The 26,102-nt window shown below is 49.1% G+C and overlaps 9 protein-coding genes across 9 annotated transcripts; 3 read left to right on the forward strand and 6 right to left on the reverse strand.

Moving 5' to 3' along the window:
• Nucleotides 1–1,020: 1,020 nt before the first annotated feature.
• TGAM01_v201353 (cyclopropane-fatty-acyl-phospholipid synthase) lies at nt 1,021–2,750 on the reverse strand (the record flags this gene model as incomplete). The annotated part of the gene is made up of 7 exons (XM_024548746.1): nt 1,021–1,131; nt 1,232–1,471; nt 1,530–1,545; nt 1,604–1,632; nt 1,686–2,321; nt 2,383–2,445; nt 2,499–2,750. 7 exons carry the CDS (start codon nt 2,748–2,750, stop codon nt 1,021–1,023), a joined length of 1,347 nt encoding a protein of 448 aa, XP_024406562.1.
• A 906-nt stretch (nt 2,751–3,656) lies between these two features.
• On the forward strand, nt 3,657–5,151 carry TGAM01_v201354 (acyl-CoA desaturase; the record flags this gene model as incomplete). Its single annotated transcript, XM_018804717.1, has 4 exons — nt 3,657–3,883; nt 4,036–4,567; nt 4,636–4,963; nt 5,063–5,151. The coding sequence occupies 4 exons, from the start codon at nt 3,657–3,659 to the stop codon at nt 5,149–5,151; spliced, it is 1,176 nt and encodes a 391-aa protein (XP_018661985.1).
• Nucleotides 5,152–6,714: 1,563 nt separating this feature from the next.
• Nucleotides 6,715–7,530, reverse strand: TGAM01_v201355 (hypothetical protein; the record flags this gene model as incomplete). Its single annotated transcript, XM_024548747.1, has 3 exons — nt 6,715–7,013; nt 7,064–7,165; nt 7,215–7,530. 3 exons carry the CDS (start codon nt 7,528–7,530, stop codon nt 6,715–6,717), a joined length of 717 nt encoding a protein of 238 aa, XP_024406563.1.
• Nucleotides 7,531–8,075: 545 nt separating this feature from the next.
• Nucleotides 8,076–10,457, reverse strand: TGAM01_v201356 (hypothetical protein; the record flags this gene model as incomplete). Its single annotated transcript, XM_024548748.1, has 1 exon — nt 8,076–10,457. One exon carries the CDS (start codon nt 10,455–10,457, stop codon nt 8,076–8,078), a length of 2,382 nt encoding a protein of 793 aa, XP_024406564.1.
• A 2,936-nt stretch (nt 10,458–13,393) lies between these two features.
• Nucleotides 13,394–14,587, forward strand: TGAM01_v201357 (hypothetical protein; the record flags this gene model as incomplete). The annotated part of the gene is made up of 1 exon (XM_024548749.1): nt 13,394–14,587. One exon carries the CDS (start codon nt 13,394–13,396, stop codon nt 14,585–14,587), a length of 1,194 nt encoding a protein of 397 aa, XP_024406565.1.
• Nucleotides 14,588–15,862: 1,275 nt separating this feature from the next.
• Nucleotides 15,863–16,288, forward strand: TGAM01_v201358 (hypothetical protein; the record flags this gene model as incomplete). The annotated part of the gene is made up of 1 exon (XM_024548750.1): nt 15,863–16,288. One exon carries the CDS (start codon nt 15,863–15,865, stop codon nt 16,286–16,288), a length of 426 nt encoding a protein of 141 aa, XP_024406566.1.
• A 296-nt stretch (nt 16,289–16,584) lies between these two features.
• Nucleotides 16,585–18,732, reverse strand: TGAM01_v201359 (thiamine pyrophosphate enzyme; the record flags this gene model as incomplete). Its single annotated transcript, XM_018804721.2, has 3 exons — nt 16,585–16,844; nt 16,910–18,245; nt 18,307–18,732. 3 exons carry the CDS (start codon nt 18,730–18,732, stop codon nt 16,585–16,587), a joined length of 2,022 nt encoding a protein of 673 aa, XP_018661989.2.
• Nucleotides 18,733–20,400: 1,668 nt separating this feature from the next.
• Nucleotides 20,401–21,958, reverse strand: TGAM01_v201360 (FAD binding domain-containing protein; the record flags this gene model as incomplete). The annotated part of the gene is made up of 4 exons (XM_018804722.1): nt 20,401–21,363; nt 21,426–21,636; nt 21,705–21,868; nt 21,917–21,958. The coding sequence occupies 4 exons, from the start codon at nt 21,956–21,958 to the stop codon at nt 20,401–20,403; spliced, it is 1,380 nt and encodes a 459-aa protein (XP_018661990.1).
• Nucleotides 21,959–22,692: 734 nt separating this feature from the next.
• Nucleotides 22,693–24,959, reverse strand: TGAM01_v201361 (catalase-1; the record flags this gene model as incomplete). Its single annotated transcript, XM_018804723.1, has 2 exons — nt 22,693–24,687; nt 24,741–24,959. 2 exons carry the CDS (start codon nt 24,957–24,959, stop codon nt 22,693–22,695), a joined length of 2,214 nt encoding a protein of 737 aa, XP_018661991.1.
• Between the last annotated feature and the right edge of the window lie 1,143 nt (nt 24,960–26,102).

Here is a 26,102-nt window from a genome sequence, read left to right on the forward strand (position 1 = left end):
CCAGATTGCTCTACTGGAGCGAACCTCGCGCCCCCTCGCATATAGCTAGGGCTGAACCGTGGTCGCGTTGAATTTGTCAATCCTTGTCATGTCCCGCAACTTGTCGCTTTTACCCCATATCTTCGAGGTCCCCTGGGGAACGCATGATTGCGAAGCCAAGCAATTCATATCCATGCCACTCGTAAGCATGCATACGTCGAGGTTTGGTTACGGACTGGAGTGGGAGCCTTACAAGAGTCATCTATGGCTTAGTGGAGCAGAACGACGTTCTTAGGTACCTGATGTTATAACATTTGAACTTCTCAAAAAGAAGAAGAAGAAAAGAGCAGGAATTGATCTTTGATACATAGAGCGATTTTTATGGCGAATATTCTGCCGTGTTGTATGCAGATTCAATTAGCATTGAACGTGGATCACGATCTTGGTATTTGCACTTTTCCTTCAACAGGAAGATTTGCAGTAGCCTGACAAGCACACATATTCCACTCTGGCAGTTCGTACTTTACCAGTTCCAGTCTAATCAGGTATCTCTATTTATCGCCTTTTGCTTTGAATGCCGACCTCTTCGCTAACCGTTGTGCTTCGTTTCCGCCTGTTAGATCCTCCATGCAGGGTCCTAGACTAGGGTTTTGGGGGCTGATCTGTCCATCAATGAGTAATCCGACTTAGACCATTTCCTAGCTTAATCTTGTCTCCGTCGGCACCGAATGTACAGAGCTGGACACCGACTTCCTAGAGAAGGATCTGACCCGCTTAGCCTGCTACGTATTTTCGGCCTATTGCAAAAGGGTAATTCATTCGCGGAGAGCGAGCGAAGGATCAATAGGGCTAAGCGACAGGATGCGAGTGGAGAGATTTCGCCAAGGAGAGATATCAGTCCATCTCAATCAATGATAATTACCTGTAGTGGCAGTTACAGGTCTTATTACTCAAAAAGAGGAGAATCTTGTTACTTGAAAGATGGATTCATCGCTAACTTAGAATGCTACAGTACTACAATACTTTAATAGACGCTTCCTCCTACTGCACGAGACCTTCCAACGTATCAACCGAGCCCTCCCTCACAAAAGTAATCATGGTAACCCCTAGAGTTTTCGTTTTAAACCCAGCTTCGCAAAAATAAAAGTAAAACTAAACGCAGAAAGTAAAAAGTTAGTCAAAGTATAAGCGAGCTCAGCTGCTACCAAAAGATGCAACGTGTCTGCATGTGTCATGTTATTAGAGTGCTTACCATCCACTTTTTCCTAAATATCTCCATATCTGACTTGGTGATACCTCCGTTGCGCTCCATGAGGCCGGGCACAATGTGGGATTCGAAGTTGTCAGCAAAGTTCTCGCGCCATCCCCGAAGACACCGGCTATAGTGCCCGCCTAAGTTAATCAAGCGGTCCGGTATGAGAGATCCGCCTGATCCTTGGTGCGCCGCTTCCACCATTTGCGTTGCCGTTGGGAGATGTGCGCCCGGGAAGATCTACAGATGTCAGCTGGAGTCCGTTAGCCTATTGGGGCAAAAGCGCCATGTTTCTCACGTATTGGCGAATGAAGCTTATGGGCAGGAGTTAGTTGGCATTGACAACGGATTTTCGCGTGGGGGTTAACTCACTCGTTGCCCTTGTCGTAGGACGTGTAGCGCTGGGGAGTATGTTAGTCCACTGTTCCATGAATAGAGTCATTGGGTCACCAACCGTCTCGGGCATTGTACTAGACTGAAATACGGCAATGCCTCCCTCCTTCTTCAGCAGCTCGTTTACCGTGGCGAAATAGCCAGGGAGGTGTGCTTTGCCGACATGTTCCAGCATCTCAATGGATACAACTTTGTCAAATAGCAGGCCTTGCTTCGGCAACTCTCGGTAATCTTTCAAGAGAACCGTAATATTCTTTTCAAATCCGGCAGCAGATATCCTTGCTTCTGCTTCTTCTTTCTGCTCAATGGACAGTGTTAAGCTTGTTACGCGGCATCCAGTGGATCTCACAGCCTCAATGGCAAAACTACCCCAGCCGGTTCCTATTTCAAGAACATGGTCTGTTTCCTTGATTCTGGCCTGCTGGATAATTTCCTGCAGCTTCCTTATCTGTGCCTTCTCCAGATTGTCAGTCATGCTTTCCGCATCATCTGCAGGGAGCCACTTTGGACACGAGTAGGTCATATCGGGAGATAGAAAAGCGGCGAACATGTCGTTGGAAAGATCATAATGCGCTTGCACATTCGACAGGGACGTTAGCGGCTTATTTGACGCTCTAGCCCATCCCACCATGGATGAAGTTAGATAAGACAGCGGAGTCCTCATATCGGCGGTGTCATTTCGATTATAGACCATGATCTGGACCCATGGATTAGACATCTTCTGCGGCGGGCTATGATGAAAGAGCTGGGCGTCTTACTTCAAGGAAACTGGTCATATCATCACAGTCCACTTCGCTCAGCATGTATGCTTCAGAAAACCCCTATCAAAGCGTGAGATGGATAAGTGAGGCAGATTGTTGAGCGCCTGACTTACAAGAGAACCACGGCTTAGTACTCTCCACCACATGGCGCTGCTATTAACAGTAAGAGTAGTCGACAGTTTCCCTGGCTTGCCAAAATGCATTGTTTCATTTGCCGGAATGTCCTTGATGATTATTTCGCCAATAGTAATCCGCTTGAGAGCCGCCAGAATGAATCCGCGCGACCAATTCGCAATGGAATCAGAGGCAGCATTGTATAGGCTATAGCTTGTCAAAGACAGCTTGCTCAATGTTTTTGTTGCCATAGTGCATACAAGGCTTGATTCTGGTAGTTTGGACTTTTGACTTAAATTTGTCCTCAAGATTTCTTGTTCACATGGAAACAATAATGGGAAACGGCGGTTGAATCAAAATCGACGCAAGACAAAACGCTCTGTTTAAATATTAATACGACACCTTTTAAATCTCGAAATTTTGAGCCCTGCATTGACCTCTGACAGTTATTTGAACTACAAATACCCAAATAGGAAATTGATGCGTGCAATACTAGTGTCATCTAAAGCATCACGACCAACCGAGGACTCCATCGCGTGTAATTCTCCACCTCCTCATTCTAACCATTGGCTCTTTGCTGGCACTACGAGTATCCAGTCTCTTGGATTGCTGAAATCCTAAGAACAATCCTCTTCAAGCGACCTGCCATAGTGGACCTAGATCGATCCTAACAATCCTAACGTAACTTCGCTTAAGGTGACAGACAACACCGACAGAATCCTTGGGGCTGATTAGTTTGCGTTGGAGTCCGACAGAGTCATTTTATGAGATATCGGCACATCATTAACCCCCGTCGGATAGGGGCTACTTTAATGATACGCCGATTCTACCGTAATGCTCCAGGTTTCTCCAGACAAATAATTGCGCGGCAAAGTGGAGAGGGAGCGGTGGAGGGAATGTGGTGGAGTAGATGTTTGGAAATGCGTCAATATTTGTATTCGTGACAGGGGAGAAGATGTATATCGCATGAGTCGTTACGCCGAACGCATAAGCCAAGACATATCACTTAAGAAAGCTGACCTACCCCGTCGTCTTGTAACAAATACCACGGAGTATCTCGTATTTTACGGCTCTCCAGACTGAAGAACACTCGGGAACAATATCCTAATCGCTTATTCTTTAGTTTCAACATAATTTCTGGAAAATTGTTTCTCGCAATGGCCGTTGAACCAAGGATCTTATACCAGACCGGCAGAGTCTTTAAGCAAACTCTTTACGATAGTAGACGTTTTCTTTCTACTTTACAGCCGAACAACATTACTTTCTGTATCATTCTGCCTCTTATTGGATTCTTGTGGAGCTTCTTCCAGTTGTTATCTCATCAAACATTTATCTTGGGAGGAATATTATATATAATATCTGGCGTTGGTATCACGGCTGGTAAGTATGATTCTGCTCCCAAGATTTAGTCACGAGGAGTACGAGGCCAATCTCACGAAATTGACGAAAAATAGGTTATCATCGCCTCTGGTCACATCGATCATTCACTGCTTCCCCAGAATTGAGCTTCTTTCTAGCACTTGCTGGCGCAAGCAGTGTTCAGGGCTCAATATTGAACTGGTGCCAAATGCATCGTGCCCACCACCGTTATGTGGATACTCCAAAAGACCCGTACAATGTGAGCAAGGGCATATGGTGGTCTCACATGGGATGGCTGATTTTCAAACCTGATCCTGACTCGAAAGGGCATGTTGAGGTTTCTGATTTGCTCCAGGACCAAGTAGTGATGTGGCAACACAGAAACTTCCCCTTTCTGTGCCTTTTCACTAGTTATGCTCTTCCTTTTCTTATTGCCAGATTTGGATGGAACGACGGACTAGGCGGCCTTCTCTATGCCGGCATCATCCGAGTATTCCTCTTCCAACAGGCAACTAACTGTGTCAACTCGTTGGCACATTGGCTCGGAGATCAGCCGTACGCAGATGCAACATCGCCAAGGGATCACATTTTCACTGCGCTAGTTACCTTTGGAGAAGGCTACCATAACTTCCACCATGAGTTCCCCGCTGATTACCGGAATGGTATTAGGTGGTTTGACTATGACCCTACTAAATGGTGTATATCGCTTGTAAGTCTGCTTGAGTATATTAACAATGTATAACTTTCAAATGCCGAAATGTTGCTAATCATGTAAAGTGGGGTTGGCTGGGTTTGGCAAGTCATCTACAGGAGTTTGAAGCTAATGAGATTAACAAAGCCATTTTTCAACAGAAATGGAAGCTGATCGAGCGGCTCAAGTGTCAAATCAATTGGGGCCCTCCGGCGGATACACTCCCTATCTACTCTTGGTCTGAGTACGAAGCTCTCTGTATTAATCATGGCGGCTCCAGGCATTTGATCTGTATCTCAGGGGTCATCTATGATGTTGAACGATTCATTGAGAGTCATCCGGGCGGTAGAGCTCTCCTGGTCGCACACATTGGCAAGGATGCTACTGCAAGCTTCCATGGTGGCGTTTATAAACGTAAGTACAATTACATGCCACACCAGGTTGAGTCAAGATGGTCTTTCTCTAGTTCCAATGAACCTTTTTAGATCAGATAACTAATCGCTTGCGTTGCAGATTCCAAAGCTGCTAGCAACTTGTTAGATAATATGCGTTTTGGAGTTGTCCGTGGAGGAGGTCAAGTGGAAGAAGCAAGTAAGCGTTAGATAGGCTATATCAATACGACATATTGGCTAGAGCCGGGGGATATCAATTACTTAAAAGAGTAAATAGAACAAAAGCCGAAACAGGGTTCATACACATTTATCGACGAACAATGAGAATTATGGGTTCCGGGTGCAGAGACAAGGTTATCAATTAGCTCGAGTTTCCTCAGAGAGTGTTCCAGGTATTCATATTGTTTTATGTAACATCAAAAGAGTCATTATCTTCGGACATGTTTACATTCAGATTTGTCATAACTCGATTCCCGAGTCGTCCAAGTCATTCTTTGTCAGCAGCTGCGTTCTTAGATCCACATTCTCGAACAATTACTAAATGTCGGGAACTGATTAGTAGTTGTAGCTTTAAACCAATGATACTCTAACCCATGTTTAATCGGCGATCAAGCTTAACTACCCGTTTGACATGATGGCCCTTTGTTGGTGGAACTGGGGCTTATAGGTACAGATACACACTACCGCAAGAGGAGTAGTCACTTCACTTTTGCTAGGTGGTCTGTTTAATACCCTTGGTATAGTCTCGAAGCATGGGTTCCCACGGTCATAGCCCGACCCGCTTAACAGTAGCTGACATGGTACCGATTACTGTAGGGAACGGAGGTCCTTCCGTCTTGTTGATACCAATCAAGTCAAGGGTCTATAGATGCCGTGTTATGGTGAGATGCCGTTGACAAGGTATATCGGCGACCTCTACTTAATTCTCCACGCTGCTTTGCATCTGTCATTAACCCACCACCTTTTTGCTAGTGCCTTTCTGGAACAATTCCCGATGACCCTGGAAGCATACGGGACTTTTCTCAACCAGATGCCAGATTGAAGAAGAGATATCTCCCAATGCAGTCTATTTTCCGCCTTGGAGTGGACATGAATTCCTTCCATGATAGCCGTCCCCGAGCATTGAGAGCCGAACTTGCATGCCGGCCAAGTTCCGCCAATGATATTATACTACCTATCGCTAGTAGTAATACTTTCCATCATAATCTAAAGCTGAGTCGCAACTGATATATGATACTTCATTGGCAGTGGAAAAAACGTGAAAAGTGGATAGCGTAATAGGTAGCTTTCATCTTCCGTAAGAGCCGTCGCCGTGAGAGCCGCCGCCATGAGAACCAAAACGTGTGGCAAAAGAATAGTAAACACCGCTATTGTAAGCTATGCTGCATGTTCTTTGTTTCTTTTTACCTGTTTTGGAATATTCCGTTCTGAAATTGACATGGTTACAATAGCTTCACATCATTATCTACTTTTGGACATTTTTCTGGCTTTGAGCCTCTCTCAGTTACTGGGCATCTCCCAGCCTTTGTTCGCCTTCGGCCTTTCCAACTTTCTTCTCCAAACACTGCCTTTTTTTTCTATTGTCACACTTTCGGTTGCTAAATATGTCCACTTGTTGAAACTAATTAGTATGAGAGAAAGTATTGTTCAGCCCATCCTCCTTCAACGTGACTATGAAATAGCCACGACTCAAACTTGACAGCCTCCCCCAATAGCTAATATCGTACAAGTCGGACCAGAAGCTTTGTAAAAAACCTCTTCGTTTGTTGTCATTCACCTTACGCACCATCCAACCGCCGCCTCAACCAACAGCTTAGAATATACCCTATGCAGCATTCCTGGCACCCCTCCAAGCGGATCCTCTTTCGGCGCCGTTGTCACCGCGTCGAATGATATAGCTTTCAGTCTAAAGTCGGCCTCTTGCCGCTGCTCGTTTAATTCTGCAGTGAGCGCAAAGAAGTTATCTAGATCGCGGGGTCGAAATGGCGTTTCTTTCGGAGTGAGACAGCCGCGAAAAAGCAATTCCGTTGGGGACTTTTCCAGGACAAGAAAGTGGTTCGTGAGGACAGTTCCTGTTAAAGGTCAGCTAGGTACTAAAACCATCAGTGCTCAATATCCTCACCAGGCTCAAATGTGTCCCGTCCGAGCTCTTCAGGAGCCCATACATCGGAAGCATTCTCAGGACCTTTTGTAAATTCCATTATTCGCCTCTGTATTCTATATCCTACGCCCAGTTAGTCAAAATCTCTTTTAATTGCGTAGTAAATAAATACCATATCCCCCCCACATTCCTCTCGAAAACTCCTGTACCAACGCGCCCCCGCCTCGTCTTGCATCTTCCAGCAACTCTGGCCTCAGCTGGCCAAAAGGCACTCTTCTAACACACGAATCATGACTACTGGGCAGACACCGAGGATTGAGCTGTTTCAACACCGGATGCTTGAATAATGAGTCGGTGTCTGGTCCAAAAGGCTCAAATGAACATTTTCGAGTCCACAGGGCGAGACCTCCGAAGACGACGATGGGGCCGCCAACGAGAGCCTGGGTGAGGCGGATGAGGCGCCGGCGAGTAGCTGCCGAAACAGGCATCTTGGAAGAAGATGTATGAATGCAAATGGATTTAAAGAGATAGAATTCGACTTTGAATGCATAACCAACAAACTTTGATTTCTTTCAAGATTTTAGAGTCGGGATAAGAAAGAAGATTGCATAAATCCGAGTCGGCGTCAAACGTCTCGGGACCTAGTTCGGGCCGGAGTCTTTGAAGCATCATCTCGGGCCGTGCCATCGGCGCTACACATGTCCGTGCCACTGCATATTGCCGAGATGGGGAAGAATCGAGCGTTTTAGTTACATTGGAATGGGAGAGAGAGATAGGAGTTGTAATCGTTTTATAGCTGTGTTATTATAGGCAGATGTTTCAGCGTCTAAGAATAAATATCCTGCCAATCTACTATAATTCAAGCTATTCAGATCCCCCTTCTCCTCACCCCGCAAGCCAAAAGATGAGCTTTTCAATGATGGCACACTCACTTCAAGCTATTTACGAAACATGGCCTTTATTCAAGATTAAGATTAAGAAGTCGATTGACCCATGACCCCAAGGTATTGTTGCGCCCTTTCAACACGGGCTCTCACATGCTTTCCCCAGCTTTACTCCTCAATCTCCTCAAGAAGCGAAAAATTGAATAACTTCTGGGCTCTGCCTTGTGCCGGATTCTTGGAGCCGCTCTCGACCGCTGCACCAAAATTTGTACACGCTCCTCGAAAAGCTCGGAAACTGCATCCCAATACTCACGCTGCATCTTGGATTGCTCGTGGTTGGCGCGACTATTGTAATATTCCACCTTTTGTTGCACTTCATTCCATGTGGTTTGATCCCCGGCGCACAAGGCTGGCTGCTCAGGCAATAGCGTCAATGCTTCATTATCTAGCAAGAAGCGTACGAGTGCTAGTCTCGTGTCCAATGAAGTGGTGTTTAGATACTGGCCCATGGAATCGATAATATCTGGCCGGCCGAAATGCTCGGGGCCGAAAACAGCACAGGCGAGCACCGAGTGTGTCTTCGCAGGCAGATTCAACAGCTCTGGTTGGCGGGTGATCTTTTCACGGACGTATGGGAGCACCCCGAATTGCGCACACAGGCCGATGAAGGAATTGTGCAAACTTCCATCTGTCAGTGTGTACTGCGTAGTTACCCAGTGCGGTAAAAGGTCCTCGTCGTCGGTGGTCATGGTGATTCCCGATACTGCGGTGCTACGATAGAGCGGCAATCTGCCGTCAGGCATTGCGTACATCTTTGAGACTTGCGATAAATCTGCATCAAGGCGATCGAGGGCACGCACGAGGGGCGCAGCATTAACCTCAGTGTCGAGAATGCGACAAGCATGATAGAAGCAGACGGACACGCGTTGCCAGAAAGTAAACGGCATGAGCATCCCGTGACCATCCCACAGCTTGGAGCTCAGGCTCTCAACTGCGAGAGCTTTAAGCAGCTGGAGATGCGGATCGAAGCTGGGCGGAGACTTGGCGCAGATGTCGGGCCAGATGAGCATGATCCATTCACGAACAGTCCTGTGCAGATAGTCGACAGTGCCGTCGGTGGATATCTCAAGCAGGCCTCGTGTCCTACTGTCCAACCGCCTTGTCATGATCTGTACGATGTGGCGCTGGAGATCCCCCTGGACAAAGCTGATATCGTAATCGAGAGTGTTTTCTTCGTCGGCAAGCCACAGAGTTACGACATCTAGCGGCAACGTCGAACAGCTATGCACCTGGAACAGCTTTGAGGCGTGGCCGATGTATTGTGGTTTGATACCTTTCCATATGCTTTTGTACAGGTTGGAGATGTCGCTCGGGAGGGTGTCTAGCATATTCTGGAGATCTTGCAGGCTATCTCCTTCAGTGAGGCCCTCGCGCAGCAGATGAACGACGACAGAGACCCATAAGAAGACGCCCTTGGCCTTTTCAGCGATTCCTTTCATCAGCCTATGGGCCTCGCTTGGCATGGCATCTCGTAGTTCCCGGAATGCCCGCGTTTCTTCAAACTTGCCGCGCGCAAAAATCCCAATGTCGTCTGTCGTCAGGTCCTCCATCCTGAGTTGAGGGCTGTCGTGGAAGGCATCTAGGAAGTCTACCCAAGGCCGGCTGCTAACACATATCTTTGTACCTGGTCGAGAGTGGAGCAGCTTAACAAACTGTATTAGATTGCTGTGTTTGCCGTCGAATTCGTCCAATCCGTCGATGAACAAGGCAAGATTGAAACTAGTGCCCACAAGCAGGCTGAATAGAGCGAAGCTTTCAGAGAGTTCCTGAAGAGTCCAAGCTGGGACGCGATCTACGCAGCGCTGGCCAAAGATCTTGAGCAGCGCCCAACGCCGAGGACACACCCGGGCGACGATGGATGGCATTTGGGCGAGGAACTGGGCTAGAAGAGATCTCATCAAGCCTTCCTGAGACTTTTGCATATTTAGAGTGCTTGCGTTCCAGAAATAAAAGGACGCAACGAGCAGAGGCTTGTTGCTGCGCCTGCCCCATCGTGCCAGCCGCTCGTGCAGGCTGGGATGTCCAACCATGAATTTCATCAAGGTCGACTTGCCAGCTCCAGCTTTGCCGGTGATCCAGTATATGTTGGCCGAGGTGCCTTGTAGCCATGACACGAGACTGGACCATGGTCTCTGCTTAGGAGCAGCTTCCTGCGGCTCCTCAAACACCCACTCATACGTCTGTTCGTAGGCCTTGCTAATAGCCGCCTCTCGAGAGTCAACCCCCTGGAACTTGAGGCTTTCAATGATGGCGTTGGTACAAAATTCATTAGTATTCTCGCTGGTGTCGAGCCATAGGTCATCATCCGTGGTCAATTCAGATCCTTCCGCGCTCCAGGCAGAAGACCAGACGTTCTGGATCAACGTATAATGTTTAGATTCTGGTGCTGACGATGCATTTTTCAGCAGCTGTATCAAGTTTTGATTCAGAGAGTCCGTTGTCTGCTGGACCTGGCCAAGGGTCTCAAGCATATGATTTTGCTGCCGAGAGAGCTCGCCCAGTTGTTGGACTCCTTGCTTTGACTTCTCCCTATCCCCGTCATGAGATATTCACTCATACGTTGTCGAACGATACGAAGTCATACCAGAGAACAGCAAGTGAAGCTGTCGTCAGCTGTGCCCGATAGTGTGCAAGCTGGTCGCGATATGCCTTGATCTTTTTGCTGGACCAGATCTCACGCAGCGCAGTAGCGAAGCTAGCAAGAGTGGCATTGACCTCTCTCCCAAAGTAGAAGTATGCAGGTCTAGAGGTCTGAGCTGTATCAAGCTTATCCTCCTGTTGCTGCTTTCCGTGCAAGGCGCTGATGGCTTCGAGCAGGTCGCGGCTGGCATCCTGGCATCCCAGGCAGACCCGAAGCAGGATATCCTCCAAGGTGTCTTCTTTCGGCTTTGGCGCTACTTCTTTGACGGTATTGAGATGAGATCTGAGGTTACTGCTTAGTTGCGAGAGATCTGACGCTATGGTGGACAGCTGAACCATATTATGGGTGAGTCCGCTGGCAGAGTGATAAATCTCGCGCGTGTTGATCAAAAGCCGGTGACCAAAGTCGATGAATTGAATAGCCCCAGCTGCTACGCGTAAGGAGCTGAGAGGGTCCATTATTGATAGTGTTATGAAAAGCAGGAAGCTATCAAGTAGCACAATGATTAAAGGTTCACATAGTTGGCGAAGAGAGGTAAAAGCATGTACTCTAAAATGGAATCTTCCAGGTAAGGCGGTTTACGAGGCACACATGCATCCTGCAGCTGCCTAACCAGACTAGCACGTTCCTGGACCAATACGGCCGATAGCATGAAGCCAGTAAGAACGGATCACTACAGTCGATGTATGTATTGCGACGGTAATAATCGTAAAGAATAGAATGAAAGCGCCAATGCCTCAAGTGTTTGTTCTCAGCCAGATATAGTGGTTCAAGTGTCATTGGTGTCGATGTGGATACAAATATGTATTACTGTCAGCATCTCATATGGCTGTGGAAATCGCGTACAAGTGCCATGTTCGCCTCACTCTTTAGCACACCATCCCAGAAGCCACATCTGTTGTCTAATAGTGCGACACTACCACTGCCGCTTAAACAACATTTGCCTTATTTATAGCAGTATCGGTGTGAGTCTTACTGCAGCATGCACCCAGGATTAGCCGTTGCCATTTTCTCCCGTCTTCTTTATAGATTCTGCCCAATAAGATGCAAACAGATCAGTACTTACATGCCTCTAGAGCCATATTCGCCGAATAAAGATAGTACTAGTATAAGAAATACACGGCAACGCTGCATGGGATCCGCTTCCTCATTAAATAGATGCAGCTCCGACACGGGATATTTGCAGCGCTGGACCAATTGATTTGGTTGATCAAATGCAGCTGCTCTGTAGAGTCTAGACCGCTTCACGGCAGACGCCACCGGTATAAGTCACTAATGATTTTAATGAATGGGTGGCGGCTGTGAAGGGATCATTAATCATCGGGCGTGGGGAGACGCTTCGAAGGATCAGCAAGATGTACCTTTACTTTGCCCCCCTAATTATTAGAGTAAAGGCAGTTATCTGCTTCGTTGTCGATCTCTTGTTGATTCTGCTATTAGGGTTCGATCTGGATTGTAGCTCCGTTTTCAGCCTGTCCTATGGCCGAGCGGGGGAGAAGAAGCTTACTGTACACGTTCCCTTGTGGCGTCAAGCTATCGACGGAACGAGCAGTAGACTGGGCATTGACAGTTGCTAATAAGCAAGAAACGAAATTAGGGGTCCTTTTAGCTGCTTTAGTTGAAAGATGTTTTTGGTTGATGGCCCGTCAGAACGCTGCTGGTGTGGATCGGAAGTGCTAAATAACCGGTACCGGTACTTGGTTATATGGAGAGCGGGTGGATGAATAGAGTGGGATGGGATGGGCCCCCAACTTGAAAGAGGAATGGATGTGCAGTTTGATGCAATGTACACGTATCGAGCAGAATAGAGTGTTTTAAGGGTTCAAAGGGTACATATGCGTGTCTCTATCACGATGCTAGCAAGAGAAGCGAGGGATTCCACTCTGAATGCGTATTACATGTACGCGTGCCGTAACTCGTGGCAGAACCACATCGCATCCATCAAATCTCCCTGCACGCGCCTCTACACGTGGGGTTTCTAATTTAGGCGCCGGCTCCCAGGGGCTGCCGCATCGAGCAAATCATCAGCCAGATCAAACCCGCCGCCGCTGGCCAGCATCTGCTCATCTGCCCATCCCGTGCTCCATCTGCCCATCCGTATCGTCCAAGCTCCCGCTGCTGTCGCGAGTCCCTGAAGAAATAGGGCGCTCGGTCCACTAGCTGTGGCCCCCACGGCTCTTTTTTTTCTTCTTCAGGCGGCAGAGCGTTTGTGCTGATCACGAGGCCAGCTAGATTTCCAGCGCGGCAAGGGAGTTTCCGTTTTTTTTTTTTTTTTGCGTCTCCAACTTTGACAACTCGCCTCCCGACAGAAGCCGTTTGCGGAAACGAACATCGTGTGTGGCGACCGCAGGGCCCGAGAAACTCGAAGCAGCGATTCAAAAAAGGAGGAGACTGAAAGGACGATCAAGAGGGGCGCAGCAGGGACCGCGACGACGATTGAGGAAACCCTTGGAGGGAACATGCGACATCTTTCTTCCTTGCATCCTGCAATCGACCAAGTTGGCGCATCCACGACTGCGTTTCGTAGCGAGATTCTGCGATAAACAGCGACCTAGACGAAGAGCGATAATATCACAGAAGAAGCAATAAGAGAAGAAGCGAGAAAGACACGGCCAAGACTACAAGACGCGCCGCAGCCACGGCTACACCACATCCACCCTCGGCTGCCATCTCGACTCCCCTCCAGCCGCGATCTTGTGCGCGCATCTTCGCGATCCCGGCAGAATCAACTCCAAAGACGCCGTCACAGCGTCGACTCCAGTAGCCATGTCCTCTGCTGCGACCGAGACGCAGCAGATCGAGGCGCCCATGGCGATCCAGCTGCAGCAACCAGACGACCCCAGCCCCGTCCACGATCTCCCGCCGCCGCCAGTGCCTTCATCCGATCCGCGACTGTCCATCGACAGCAACAAGAGCCCTCCCGCAGACTCGCCAACGCCCACAAACAACGACGACTATGACCTGTTCAAGCTCAAGCCCACCGAGGCGCTGCAGCTTCTCAGCGCAAGCGTCGAGCTGCTGGTCCGCATCACCGGCGACGTCCCTCCCACGCCGCCGCCGAAGACACCGACCGACCCCCAGATGAGCAACATGCAGGCCGAGAAGGAGAGTATCGCGCGGTCACACTCGGAGAAGAGCCTTGCGCGACTGCGGGCGCAGGCCCTGCTGGAAGAACAAGAAGAGAAAAACCGAAAACTGCGGATCAAGCGCCAACAAGAGGAGCAGCAGCAGCAGAATCTGCAGAAACAGAGCCGCTCGTCGGCATCAAGTGTAAGCAGAAGCAAGCTCCAGGCGTACAGCGCGTCCATGTCAGCCCTGCTGATAGCTCAACAGGACGGCCAGCAACAGAACGCCTATGCCATCGACGGCGTACGCCTAAAACACGACCATCTCAAGCGCTCGACACCATCATCTTCAGCCCCGAACCTTCACCCGCCAGAACCATACGTCGTCGTCGGCGCCGATTCACAGCCGTTGAACCTGCAGCATGGCGCCATCACCCGCAAATTCTACAGCAAAAACGAACCGCCCATCTCCGTGCACCAGTATCTGCTCCGACTGCACCAGTTCTGCCCCATGAGCACAGCCGTCTACCTCGCCACATCGCTATACATCCACCGCCTAGCCGTCGAAGAGCGCGCCATCCCCGTAACGAGACGAAACGCCCATCGACTGGTCCTCGCGGGCCTGCGGGTAGCCATGAAGGCGCTCGAGGATCTGTCATACCCGCATACCAAGATTGCCAAGGTCGGCGGCGTCAGCGAGGTCGAATTGGCAAGGTTGGAGATTAGCTTCTGCTTCTTGGCGGGATTCGAGCTCGTCGTGAGAGAGGAGCTGCTGAAGAAGCATTGGCAGGTGCTCAAAGAGGGTAAGATGGTGATTGATGGCATGCAAGTTCCGAAGCTGAAGTTGGAGAAGAAGAGGAAGACGTCCCGGGAAGTTTCTCAGTTGTCGCAATGATCTGATGTTGATGGTGCTGCTGCTGCTGCTGCTTCTGCTCTGTATGCGTGTACGCATTAAAAAAAATTGGTCTAGCAAAATTGCGTCTCCATATATCCAGGCTGGGATTTGGGGTTTTGACATTGCTCATTCTCCAGGCTCTAGCTTTTCTTTTCTCTTTGGATTTCTTTCTCAGTGGGCTTGGCATCTTGCATAGGGCGGGCATGGAAGAGGGAATGACGATGCCGCGAGTATGGTCGTCTTTCCCTGAGTTGTTTACTTGAATCATCTGTTTATTCTCCTTTTGGCTCGGTGGACTGGGACGGGTCGGGATTGGGCATAGTTTGTTTTATCGGGGGAGCTGAGCTTGTTTATTTTTATTTTTTTTTTTGATTTATGTCCAGAGATACCCATACGGCTATATATATTGCAATGCCATCTCTGCAATCTTCTATCTGATATGCTCAATGACGTTTTCATTTGTCTGTGTAACCTTGTATTTTTTTGTACTTGATATAGTGTATTTCTTTTCTTCTCTAGCATCTCTTAGCTCTTGTTACATGTACCTACATATACACATATTGACCAAGCTCGGAATTTGCTTCGTGCCAGCATGACATCAGCATGTTTATCTTGTCTACCAACCAACAGCATCTTTCACCTCAGTATCACCGCCAGCCAGGGATTTCCACAGAAACTCCGCACTCATTTATGCCAGACAAATCCCTTATCAAGGCTATGCTATCTATCTTGCATCAAGCGAGGCACAACAAAGGCGAACCACCACTCCCTCTTACCCAGCCATCCTTTCACGACGGAGCACTTCAGTTTCGACCAGGACTAAAAGACTTTGCCGAAAAAAGCAACCTCCCAATCTCCTTCAATGTCATCCCTGACCCAGGCGCCATCAAAGCCCTAGATATTGATTTCTCTCAAGGCAGGCCATAATCCACGCCAAGGCGGACAAGAACTAGGCTGCAAGCCACCCCTTCTCATCTATTGGCTATGTCTCGCAGTTGAAAACATTCGTCGTTCATGAAGAAGCAGAGTTGAGCGTTAAGATTTCGTAGCCGTGAGTGACGAGCAGCTTATACGGCGCGTGGCGGCGGTTGGATTTCGGGCAGTCACGTCTCGGAAGAGGCATGGCTGCTATGGCCCCTATATGAAGATCTCGACATCATCACTGTTAGTGTCGAGTACTGCCTTGCTCCTGAAAACAAGTTCCCCACTTGGATTGAAGATTCATGGGAAACCCTGTGCCAGTTATTCACCGACAACTCGCAATTCACATCGGACATGGGCGTATCTTGTGACATGTCCAAGCTCATCCTGGCAGGCTCATCCTCAGGAGCGACTATCGCTGCCATCCTCGCCCAGCGGTGCCGAGACGCATCCAAGTCTGTGCTCGGAGTCTTCCTCAACGTCCCGGTGCTCTGCCACTACCTGCACTTCCGTTGGGATACGGTGATATCCCCTTCTTCTGGCGCAGGTGCAGGTCCCCAAGTCTCTCCTCTTCATGGGATGATGGCGGAACTTAGTCCACACTTGGTTTTTGTGGCTGGAAGGAATAGCCCTCGCGATGAGGGAATGCTATATACAAAGAAATTGGAGGATAATGGCGTTTCAGTGAAGCTACATGTATATGCTGGTGTGCCGCACAACTTTGCACATTACGAGGAGTTGGGCGCGACAGCTCAGTTTTGGCGGGACTTGAAACAATGAGCAATGGATTACGGCATGACATTTGCATCGGTGTGACCTATTTTATATTCGCTAAAACGAATAATAGTCTCTTCATTGGAATGTGATCCAATCCCTCATTTAATATAAAAAAGTTTTGAAGCATTCATTTTATTCCGACAACAGCTGTCTTAATACATACACTGAGTCTAAGATGACCGACCCTCCTTGGGACCTCTCTATATCCTCCCAGAGCGCTATCTGCATACACGCATCCGCATATCGCTTGACTCCCAGTAAAAATAATTAAATAAAGCAGAAATGACACGAATAATGCTCTAGCACCCTGACGCAACCTTGATATCCACCACCGCTGACTGGCCATTCTCGACATAGGTAATGGCTTCCTTCAGCACGCCCTCTAGGTCAGCCAGCTCGCTCACTCTGGCGGCGAAAATGTCCCCATCCGCGGCTGCCTTGGCGATGCCGGAGTAGTCAGGTGCGGGATCAAACGAGATGTTGATTTCTTCGTTGGTTGCCTTGGAGCCCAGTCCTTCGGGGTGAACCAGCAGCAGAGACCGTCTGGGAGCGTTCCAGCCTATCACATAAGATCATTAGCTTTCTGCAGGCTGAAGATATATGAAAGACCTGTGCATGACTTACCCTTGTTGTTCAGCACAATAGTTAGGACGGGAATGTCGTAGCGTTTTGAGATCCAGTAGACACTGCCGGGGACAGTAAAGAGAAACGAGCCGTCACCGACAATCTGCACGACAAACTTGCCCTTGTTCTTGCCTCCATGCTCTACATCAGTAGCCAGCTTCATGCCCAAGGCACCACCTCCAGACCAGCCTAGGCCACCACCACCGCAGTTGATCCATGTTCCGGGTACTGAGGGCTGGATGTTGTCGTAGACAAAGAGGGTGTTGGTCACGGCCTCAATGGCGTACAGAGTGTCCTCCGGCACGAGTTTCTTGATGGTTCGGCACAAGTAACCGGTTCCAAAGGTGCCATCAGGACGAAGCTCAGCAGCCTTTGCAATTTTGGCAAGACGCGTTTCGTGCTCCTGTTTTCGCTGCTCGACGATTTGTGTCGTGTTCTGGGCCTGCAGCTTCTTTGCGGTTTCTCCAGTCTTGAGAGCCTCGGTCAGCTGCTCGATGGCAGTCTGCGTATCGGCGCGATACGTTGCTTCCGACTCAATGTAAAAGACGGGCATCTGCTGCTTGAGTGGATCAAGATCGATATGGAATACCCTGGCGTCTGGGTTGGGCTTGATATGGGCAGGAATCCACGGCACGTCAGCGTCCAGAACCAGAATGACATCGGCATCGGGGATGGTCTTTTCGCCGCCATAGTTGAGACCGAGAGAAGCAGGATGGTCAAATGGGAAGCACATGTCGCTGCCTCCGCAGTCCACTACTCTCAGGTTGGGAACCGTATCAGCGAGCTTAACCAACGCTCCGGGGAATTCGTGGTTTCTGCCGCCATATCCTGTGAGAACCATTGGCCGTTTAGCACCGGCAAGCGCATCTGCAATGTTATCAACAGCGTCTTGGGGCAGGCTGCCCAGCTTTATAGGGTTCCAATCGCTCTGTCTCAGCTGGTACGGCTCAATCTCTTGCTCCATGACTTCTCTTGCACCATACAGATATACCGGGCCTTGCGGTCCTGATTTGGCCCATTGCAGCGCACGGTTGACCAGCTGCTTGACGTTTCTGCCTGTCTTGATCTCGCCCGTGTACCGGCAGTACTGGGCAACAATCTGCTTCTGGTCGGGAACATCCTGGATCCAGTGAATGTACTCGGTACGGGTACCGCGGTGTTCGCCTTCAAGAGTGAATGGTGATAAGCCGGCGAAGACGAGAACTGGTGCTCGGCCACAGGCTGAGTTGTGAACGGCCGCTCCAAGACCTTGTGTGCCGACATCAACGTGGACAATGACAGCCTGAGGCTTGCCGGTTAAGCGGGCATAGCCATCTGCCATGGACATGGCGACCATCTAATTGACGGTGAGTATTGGCATCATGCAGTTTTATTGAACTGATTCATATGAGACTTACCTCGTTAGGACAAGTAATCATCGTGGGAAAGTTTCCTTTGCGTTCCCGAGCTCCCTTGACCATCGCCTCAATGATGCTCGGGTGGTCAGATCCCAGATTTACAAAGCAGTGAGTGACGCCGGCTTCCCATAACGCCTCGAAAAAGGCCGACGAGGCCGTGTACATGTTTTGGTAGTCTGGCTTCTCCATGGCTGCAGTTGAGGCATGTCTGTGGTTAGCACTCACAAGAACAGAGGATGGAATTGCTCTTTTATGGACAAGACTTCGGCCCCGGGCTCTAGATGCGGATTCGGCAACTGTTAGACTTGACGAGCGCCGGGTGTATGTGCTGTGAGATGAAGCTACGGCGCCGGCTATCGGGGCGGTGGGGCGACTTCTTAAGAGGGCCGCCGTCAGCGACGTCCCGGAGCGATGCAGAAGAGGCATGGCGTCTGGTTATTTAAAGAGGGCTTTTTCTGAGTTAGTTATATGAGAAATGACTCGACATGATAATCTGAATGAATCAATGGGGCAAGGGGAACGGAATCGGGTATTGGGTGATGTTGACGCCCAAGTACCTGAAGCTCCGATGAGGGGCTTGCTTTGAGAGTGGGCATCTGGTCTTGGGCATCCACCTTGTCATATTCATACTATTAGGGTGGCATTGTATTCTTGTTGACATGAAGCATCGCCATGCACATTTTAGGGGAGCTGATGTGAAAAGGGATAGGGTATCTGATTTAGAACAAGTAACATACCTGAGATGTGAGAGAGGATGGATGGATGGACGGCTGCTAGCTGCCTGTAGCTCTTTGGGTGCCAGACGTCTCGAGCACCAAGGCAGCGTATGACGAGAATAATTTTTGGAGTTGATGAAGAATGAATTCCCCGGTTGGTTGATTTAGATGAAGTCGACGTTTTGGATGCAGGATGACAGGAGAGCAGTCAAGTAATAGCACGAGGCAGCCGCGTCCAAGTATTGGCCAATGGAGGATATGCAGCAAAGGCATGGAATCGCCATAGCAGGAGCCAACCCAACTTGGGCAGTTATTTGGAAAGCTACCCAACCCACCGACCCAAGGATCCCCGTTATCTAATCGCCCATGCCATCGGGGACCCGCGTCAACGTCCGGTGATGCGTCTGCGAGGCCCGCGTGATGTCTCCGTAATCGCCAATCTGGGGCAGTCTGAGGAGGCTGAGCCGAGACTGGCCGTGGGTCTGAAACCCCGATTGGCAAATAAGTTTGACAAATTTCCAGCAGTTTAATGCCCCTCTCTCGGTAATAAAGGGAGAGCTTCTTGGTAGTAACGCGGGGTAGTGGAGAAGGGAGAGATGCCCATAAGCTGAGGAGGGGATAATTAGGCTTAGCCTACTTGTGACTTTGATGATATGGCAATCCACTTGGAATAGGTGGTTGATGATAAGTATATGTATAAGTGTTCCTCCAGCCTCGTTTACGGCAGTAAAAGGGTTATACATGCAGAGTACGGTCATAGTATGAGGAACAGGCAGATGAGACAGAGCCATATGCTCTATTCAAAATGCACGGCAGTAATCGAGTAACCCGCCCATAGCCGGTTCCGTTTCCGAGACAAATAACGTGCGCTGTATCAACAGTGTCCGCAGCGCCACCGGGACACAGATCTAGTAGGCGGCTCAACGCCGAGATCCTGTCACTACTGCAGCCATTCCTTTGGGCATTCGAATGCGTATAATGATTTCACGTTTATAACCTTATATTGATATTTGCCAATGTGATACAGAATTAATGAAAACTTCGTAACGTGTTGCACTGTGTCTATATCGCCGTTGTGGCGCGGGCGCTCGCAGCGCATTGGGTATGATTTGATCACCCTATACTTGGAATTGTACCATGAAGTGACTTCAACCCCAAGCATTAACAATTCTCCCTCGCTGCCACGGATAATGAAAAATAAGCAGTCTCAAATTTTCTTTTACTTGATCACATTTTGATGAGCTAATAATACAGTACATGACTCAATATATAAGATCGCAATGTGTAGGCCATTCTAGTAATGTCATGAGTTTGATACGAGGATTAAACAGCAGCATATATTAACCCCCCCTCTATCTACATTAATCTTAAATCTGCCCTAAGTCAAGAATTGAATGCTCTGTGGATTCTGAAAAACATTATCAGCATCATACCGCCCTTTAATCTCCCGCAGCTGAGGCACCTTATCCCCCCAATAAGTCAATTGCGCAGTCGACCTATCCAACGACACGTCAATATACCCAGCATAAGTCATGTTCGCCTCCGGAGCAGCCTGCTTAATCCTATCATGCACTCCAGAAACAAAATCGGATATCTTTGTCGTCAGTGTCGGTATTCCAATGGCATAAGACTGGTACATCATCACTGCACTGCGGTGCGGGTATGCAGTTGCGTTATATGGAGTATCTCCCATGGCGCCTCCTTCAGAGTTGAAGATGATGAACCAGAGTAAAGTTCCTGCATCAGTGCTGCCCGCATAGTCGAATATTGCGTCGATGGATTTTTTGCTCATCTTGTCGCCTCTGTTGAACGCCAATGATTTGCTAGCAAAAGGCGTTGCGAGGTCACTTAGATACAGCGCCGTCGCCTCTCCAATATGCGCCAAACTCCCAAGCCAATCGTGTATAGCAAAATCGACAACTCCTCCGCCGGGAATCTTTTGCGAAATTCCCGTCTGGTCAAATTCCTCCCTGGTGCCATAAAACGTGCCAGTGATGAGAGCTCCGAGAGGTTCGGCGATGAACAATGTCGAGAAGCGTCGGTCGAGGTTAGGATCGTACACCAAGTCCTGCCACTGTTTGAATACAGGTGCCATATCTTTTTGCTGGCCGAAGCTGAAGCTGTACGTGTACTCAACGACGCTGCCTGGCTCGGGATGCGTTTTGAAAACGAATTCCGTGACGATGCCGAAACTGGCTCCGGCTCCTCTAACTGCGTAAAACAAATCCGAGTAGTCGTCTTCGTTTGCTCGAACAATGGTTCCATTGGCGGTTACGACTTCCACCTCGATGATGTGGTCCAGCGCAGATCCCCACATTCTTGAACTGGGCCCGAGTCCTCCCTAAGCCAAGTATCAAAATCCTGCACGGAACAGCTCGACAGAATGCAAAGTCATATACTCACCACAGTTGCGTGTCCGCCAACTCCAACTCCGGGACATGTGCCATGTGCAATGGCCCTGCCTCCGTTCTGATGCAGCTGTTTGTCCAGGTCGTCTAGTCTGTACCCTGATCCAACGCTTGCGTGCCAAGTGTCGTTGTCCATCTGGAAATCCTTCAAATTTATCAAATCAATCATCATGCCGTTGGTCTGATTCGCGCTTTGAGCAAAGTTTCTGCATTCCGTCGTTAGAAAGAAGCCTCATCCTGTTTTTCACTGCCGGTAAGCCCTTTGGCCTCTTACCCATAAGAATGGCCACCAGACCTCGCTTGCACTTTATAGCCATTGTCGCTGGCGCATTTCACCGCTTGAGAAACTTCGGAAGCGTTGTTGGGCCGGATGACAATCTGAGGATACTGCGAAAGAGCGAGATTGTATAGTTTGTTCCACGATTGATCCAGGTTACTCTGCGGGAGGTGGTAACACTCTAGGCGCCCATTGCAAATGGCACTCACGCACGTCTCGATGGGACTGAGCGTGGAATTGGAGGAGCCCATTGAATCGTCTTTTTACAACTTGAATTGATCCAAAGAGAAATGTATCATTTCAATACGAGGAACCTCTCATTCCATATATATACTTTGCCAAATAAGAAATCAGGCTGTTTTGCGAAAGATGCAAATACCCCTGCTACTATGCTGTAAACAGTAGGTACACGACGGGTATAATATTTCACATGCATTGATGCACAGCTCAACTCAGACAGTTTCTTCCTTTCAGTGGTTACAGATAGCGAGCTTGCTCACGGTGTTACGCTGGGTTGCTACGCTAGATACGTTTCTACCAGACTCGTACAGCCAATGCTCCCCTTTCAAGCAAGCGAGCTAATGAAGCAGCATTGCGTAAGTGCAACGGGTTTTCTGGGTCTACATTGCTTCTCAGAGTTGTTTTCAGCGTGACAGTTGGTTGGCTGCAGCTCCATACGACGGCCACCTGCCTTTGTCGTAGTAGTTGCCTGGCTGTGCAAGGCTTCATTGGGCACAAAATCGTTTCGTGCCTCACGCCCGATGTCACCATACAGGGAATGGCATAAAGACCAATTTGCTTAGAGCTTTTTAAGATCAACAACCTTAAAAATGTATTGTGCTACCTATATTTGTTCAACAATCCCTTGATCATTCCCTACAAATATTCTGCATACCTTACAATCCCATGATCATTCCATACAAATATTTTTGCATACCTAGGTAGGTAGGTAGCTACATAGAACTACACGCAGCGTCTCATCTCCCTAATACGCCACCATGGTATTAAGACCATCCAGCTCACGCTCCCAGCAGCGATGATTGCCAATCGCATAGGCAAACTTGTCCAAGAACCCCTTGGCACCCTTCACTGCAGACATGACCTCTCCAAAGCCCTCTGGCTGCACACTCTTCAGTGTAACTACGCCATAGCTCTCCACAGCTTCATGGTTGCTAGACGTGACCACATGCTCGGGTAGCTGGAGTGCTTTTTCAACCAGCAACACGCCCTCTCCGGTGGCTCCAATTGGCTTGAGATGGCCAAACGCCTCACGAATGTAATGTAGCGCACGGCCGTTTTTGGAAAGCGTCTCGATAGCCTTCTTACCTCCAGGCACAAAGATGGCATCAAACATTGTGCTACGCTGGCCTTCTAGATGGTGATCCGCCGTGATGCCTTTTCCGTCTTCACTCTCTCCTTCGGCAAAAGTGGGGGATCGGTGTGTGCTGATGACCATCGGGATGGCCTTTGCTCCTTTGGCGGCTCCATACATGGCGTTGAAAGCAATCGGATCGTATCCATCAGCGATAATGATGCCAATTCGTCTTGATGCAATCGTCGGCTCCGCTGGGAGATACTCCAGCTGGCTCAGACCTTTGGCCTTCTTCCCGTGATTCGGCTGTCCTTTATTTTCTGGAACAGACCCACCGACCATTTTTCCAACAGATTGTGCGAGGCCAATGTCAATGTCTGCGAGTCGTTTCACAAGCCGCTCATACACAATCGGTTCATCGCAATGATCCAGCTCAAACGAGAACGCGGCCAACAAGTGAGACTTTTCGATTTGAGAGAGCGAGTTGAAGAAGAGCTGCGCCTGCGAGAAATGCTCCTTGAACTTTGCGCTCTTTGCCCGCTCCTTGATGCCAATGACCTTTTCGGGGTAGTCGACATATCCGCCCTCCTCCTTTGTCGCCGGCGGCTGAACTTCGAATCTATTGGGCCAGTAGTTGACTTTGCCCTTTGTAATGGTGTGTTTCATTGCGCCGTCGCGGTTAAAGTTCATTACTGGACAGACTGGCTTGTTGATGGGCAATTCCTGCCAGTTGACGCCCAACCGGCTCAGCTGAGTATCGTGATAAGAAAAGTTTCGGCCTTGCAAGAGAGGATCGTCGGAAAAGCCGATTCCCGGCACGACGTGGCTGGTACAGAATGCTGATTGCTCAGTCTGGGTGAAGAACTCGTCCACATTCCTGTTCAGCTCGAGCTCGCCGATATACCGAATAGGCACAAGGTCCTCCGGCCAAACCTTTGTAGCATCAAGAATGTCGAAATCAAAGTCATCTTCGTTTGACTCATCAATTGTCTGTATGCCAAACTTCCATTTCGGATAAACTCCATTATCAATGGCTTCCATGAGATCCTTGCGGTGGAAATCGGGGTCTTGGCCCGCCAGCTTGAGCGCCTCGTCCCATACAAGAGAATGCACTCCAAGCTCTGGCGTGAAGTGGAATTTCACAAAGGAACGCTCGCCAGCGGCATTTGTAAGTGTATATGTGTTGACGCCAAACCCTTGCATCATTCGGTATGAGCGAGGAATGGCGCGGTCGGACATGGTCCACAGGAACATGTGAGTGGCCTCAGTGTGCATCTGGACAAAGTCCCAGAAGTTGTTGTGCGCCGACTGTGCTTGGGGCACTTCGTTGTGAGGCTCGGGCTTGGCGGCATGGATGACATCGGGGAACTTGATGGCGTCCTGGATGAAGAAGACGGGGATGTTGTTGCCTACGATGTCCCAGTTGCCCTCCTGGGTGTAGAATTTGACTGCAAAGCCGCGCACATCACGGACGGTATCGGCAGAGCCACGGCTTCCTAGGACGGTCGAGAAGCGCAGAAAGACTGGTGTCTCGCGTGAGGTATCGGTAAGAATATTGGCATGGGTGACGTCTTCGGCAGATTCGAATAGGCGGAATGTTCCAAAGGCTCCGGTGCCTCGGGCGTGGACGACTCGCTCTGGAATACGCTCGTGGTCGAATCGATGGATCTATTTTGATGCCTTTAGTACAAATTCTGTATTATTCTGACTCTGCCGCGTACTTTTTCACGCCCAAATGGATCTTCCAGCAGCGACGGCCCTATCTGATCCTTGCTGTTGATCCGAAGCCAGTCATCGGTATTCGTTTGCTTAGTGCCAAAGTCGGATGTGATTCTGCTGTCCTTGGTCGGCTCAACAGTGTGAGCCGCCAGCTGGTCTGTTTTCGCTCCTTTTTGGCCCATGACTGCTTGTTTCACGGCTGGTGGGATAATGTTTGACATGGTTTCGGCGTCAAAATTGACCAGTTTTTCGCTGTGCCCTACGCTTCAAAGAAAACCAAGCTACATCTTATTTATTTGTTATCTAGTCGTGAAATCATGAGGGGTAGCGACATAATATTGGCCGTCACTCATACATCACCACACTATACTGTCGCGATGTAAGGTTTGATGATATTACATTGACGTCAACTTGATTGGATGGCAACGGCTGATCACCTTCAATTAAGAAGAGGCCCCGCTAAAGCTCAAAATGCACCTGTCATCTATTTCCAAATATTAAGCTCTATTCCCAATTTTCATCAGATATCGGTTCAACTGAAACTGAAAAATAGTTCATGATGTAATAGAACCGCGCACAGTGCCAAGTCAAGGGAGGAGCTATATCCAGAGCTAGCGAAATATGCTAGGCGACACAGTGTGGCTAATTCTACTCTAAGCTTTAGCTACTCAATCATGACGACGAGGATATAAACGTCCTATACGGAAGATACCGTTCCCATTTCCAAAGAGCAAGCGGAATAGGCATTGGTATGTGGCACCCCCAAGCCGGACGTTATACTCCCCCTAGCTAGTGTAGGCACATCTATCACCTGATCCGCTCTACTTAATAACAGCGTTGTCTACGCTAAATGTTAGTCAACTAGACTCTGAGAGACCTCTTTTCGATGGAAGCAAAGCATTCGCGCTTCTGCCGTGATGAGGCGCTTCGGATATAACCAGGAGAAGAAAGGAAAAAAAGGAACCAAAATGGAAGCTTTAATTCGAAGCTGCCCGAAAAGCGAGAGCCAGTCAGCGTCTCGCTCGTAATTTCTCAATCTGGTATAACGTCTTTCGGAAGTCGGAACGAAACAGCGTAGTATTCTCCGTTGACGATCCTTCATATGCATCCATCAAGAGTATCTCATAGCTGGCATTTAAATGCAGACCTGCGGCGATTCTAAGGCTGCTTTGTGTGCCAAAAACAACTAGTAATTGTGACAAACGCAATGGTCATTTGATCCTGCGCACTCTGGAGTTGTGACAGTGTTAGCCGTCGCCAGGCCAGTTGCCTAGAGACGCAAGCCTACAGTTCCGCGTGCAATTGAATTCTGTACATAGGTGGCAACGGTCAAAGCTAAAGCTTAGTGATGCCTTGTTCATTTC

The sequence above is a fragment of the Trichoderma gamsii genome (assembly GCF_001481775.2).
Source record: "Trichoderma gamsii strain T6085 chromosome Unknown Scaffold_3.2, whole genome shotgun sequence".
Classification (NCBI taxonomy): Eukaryota; Fungi; Ascomycota; class Sordariomycetes; order Hypocreales; family Hypocreaceae; genus Trichoderma; species Trichoderma gamsii.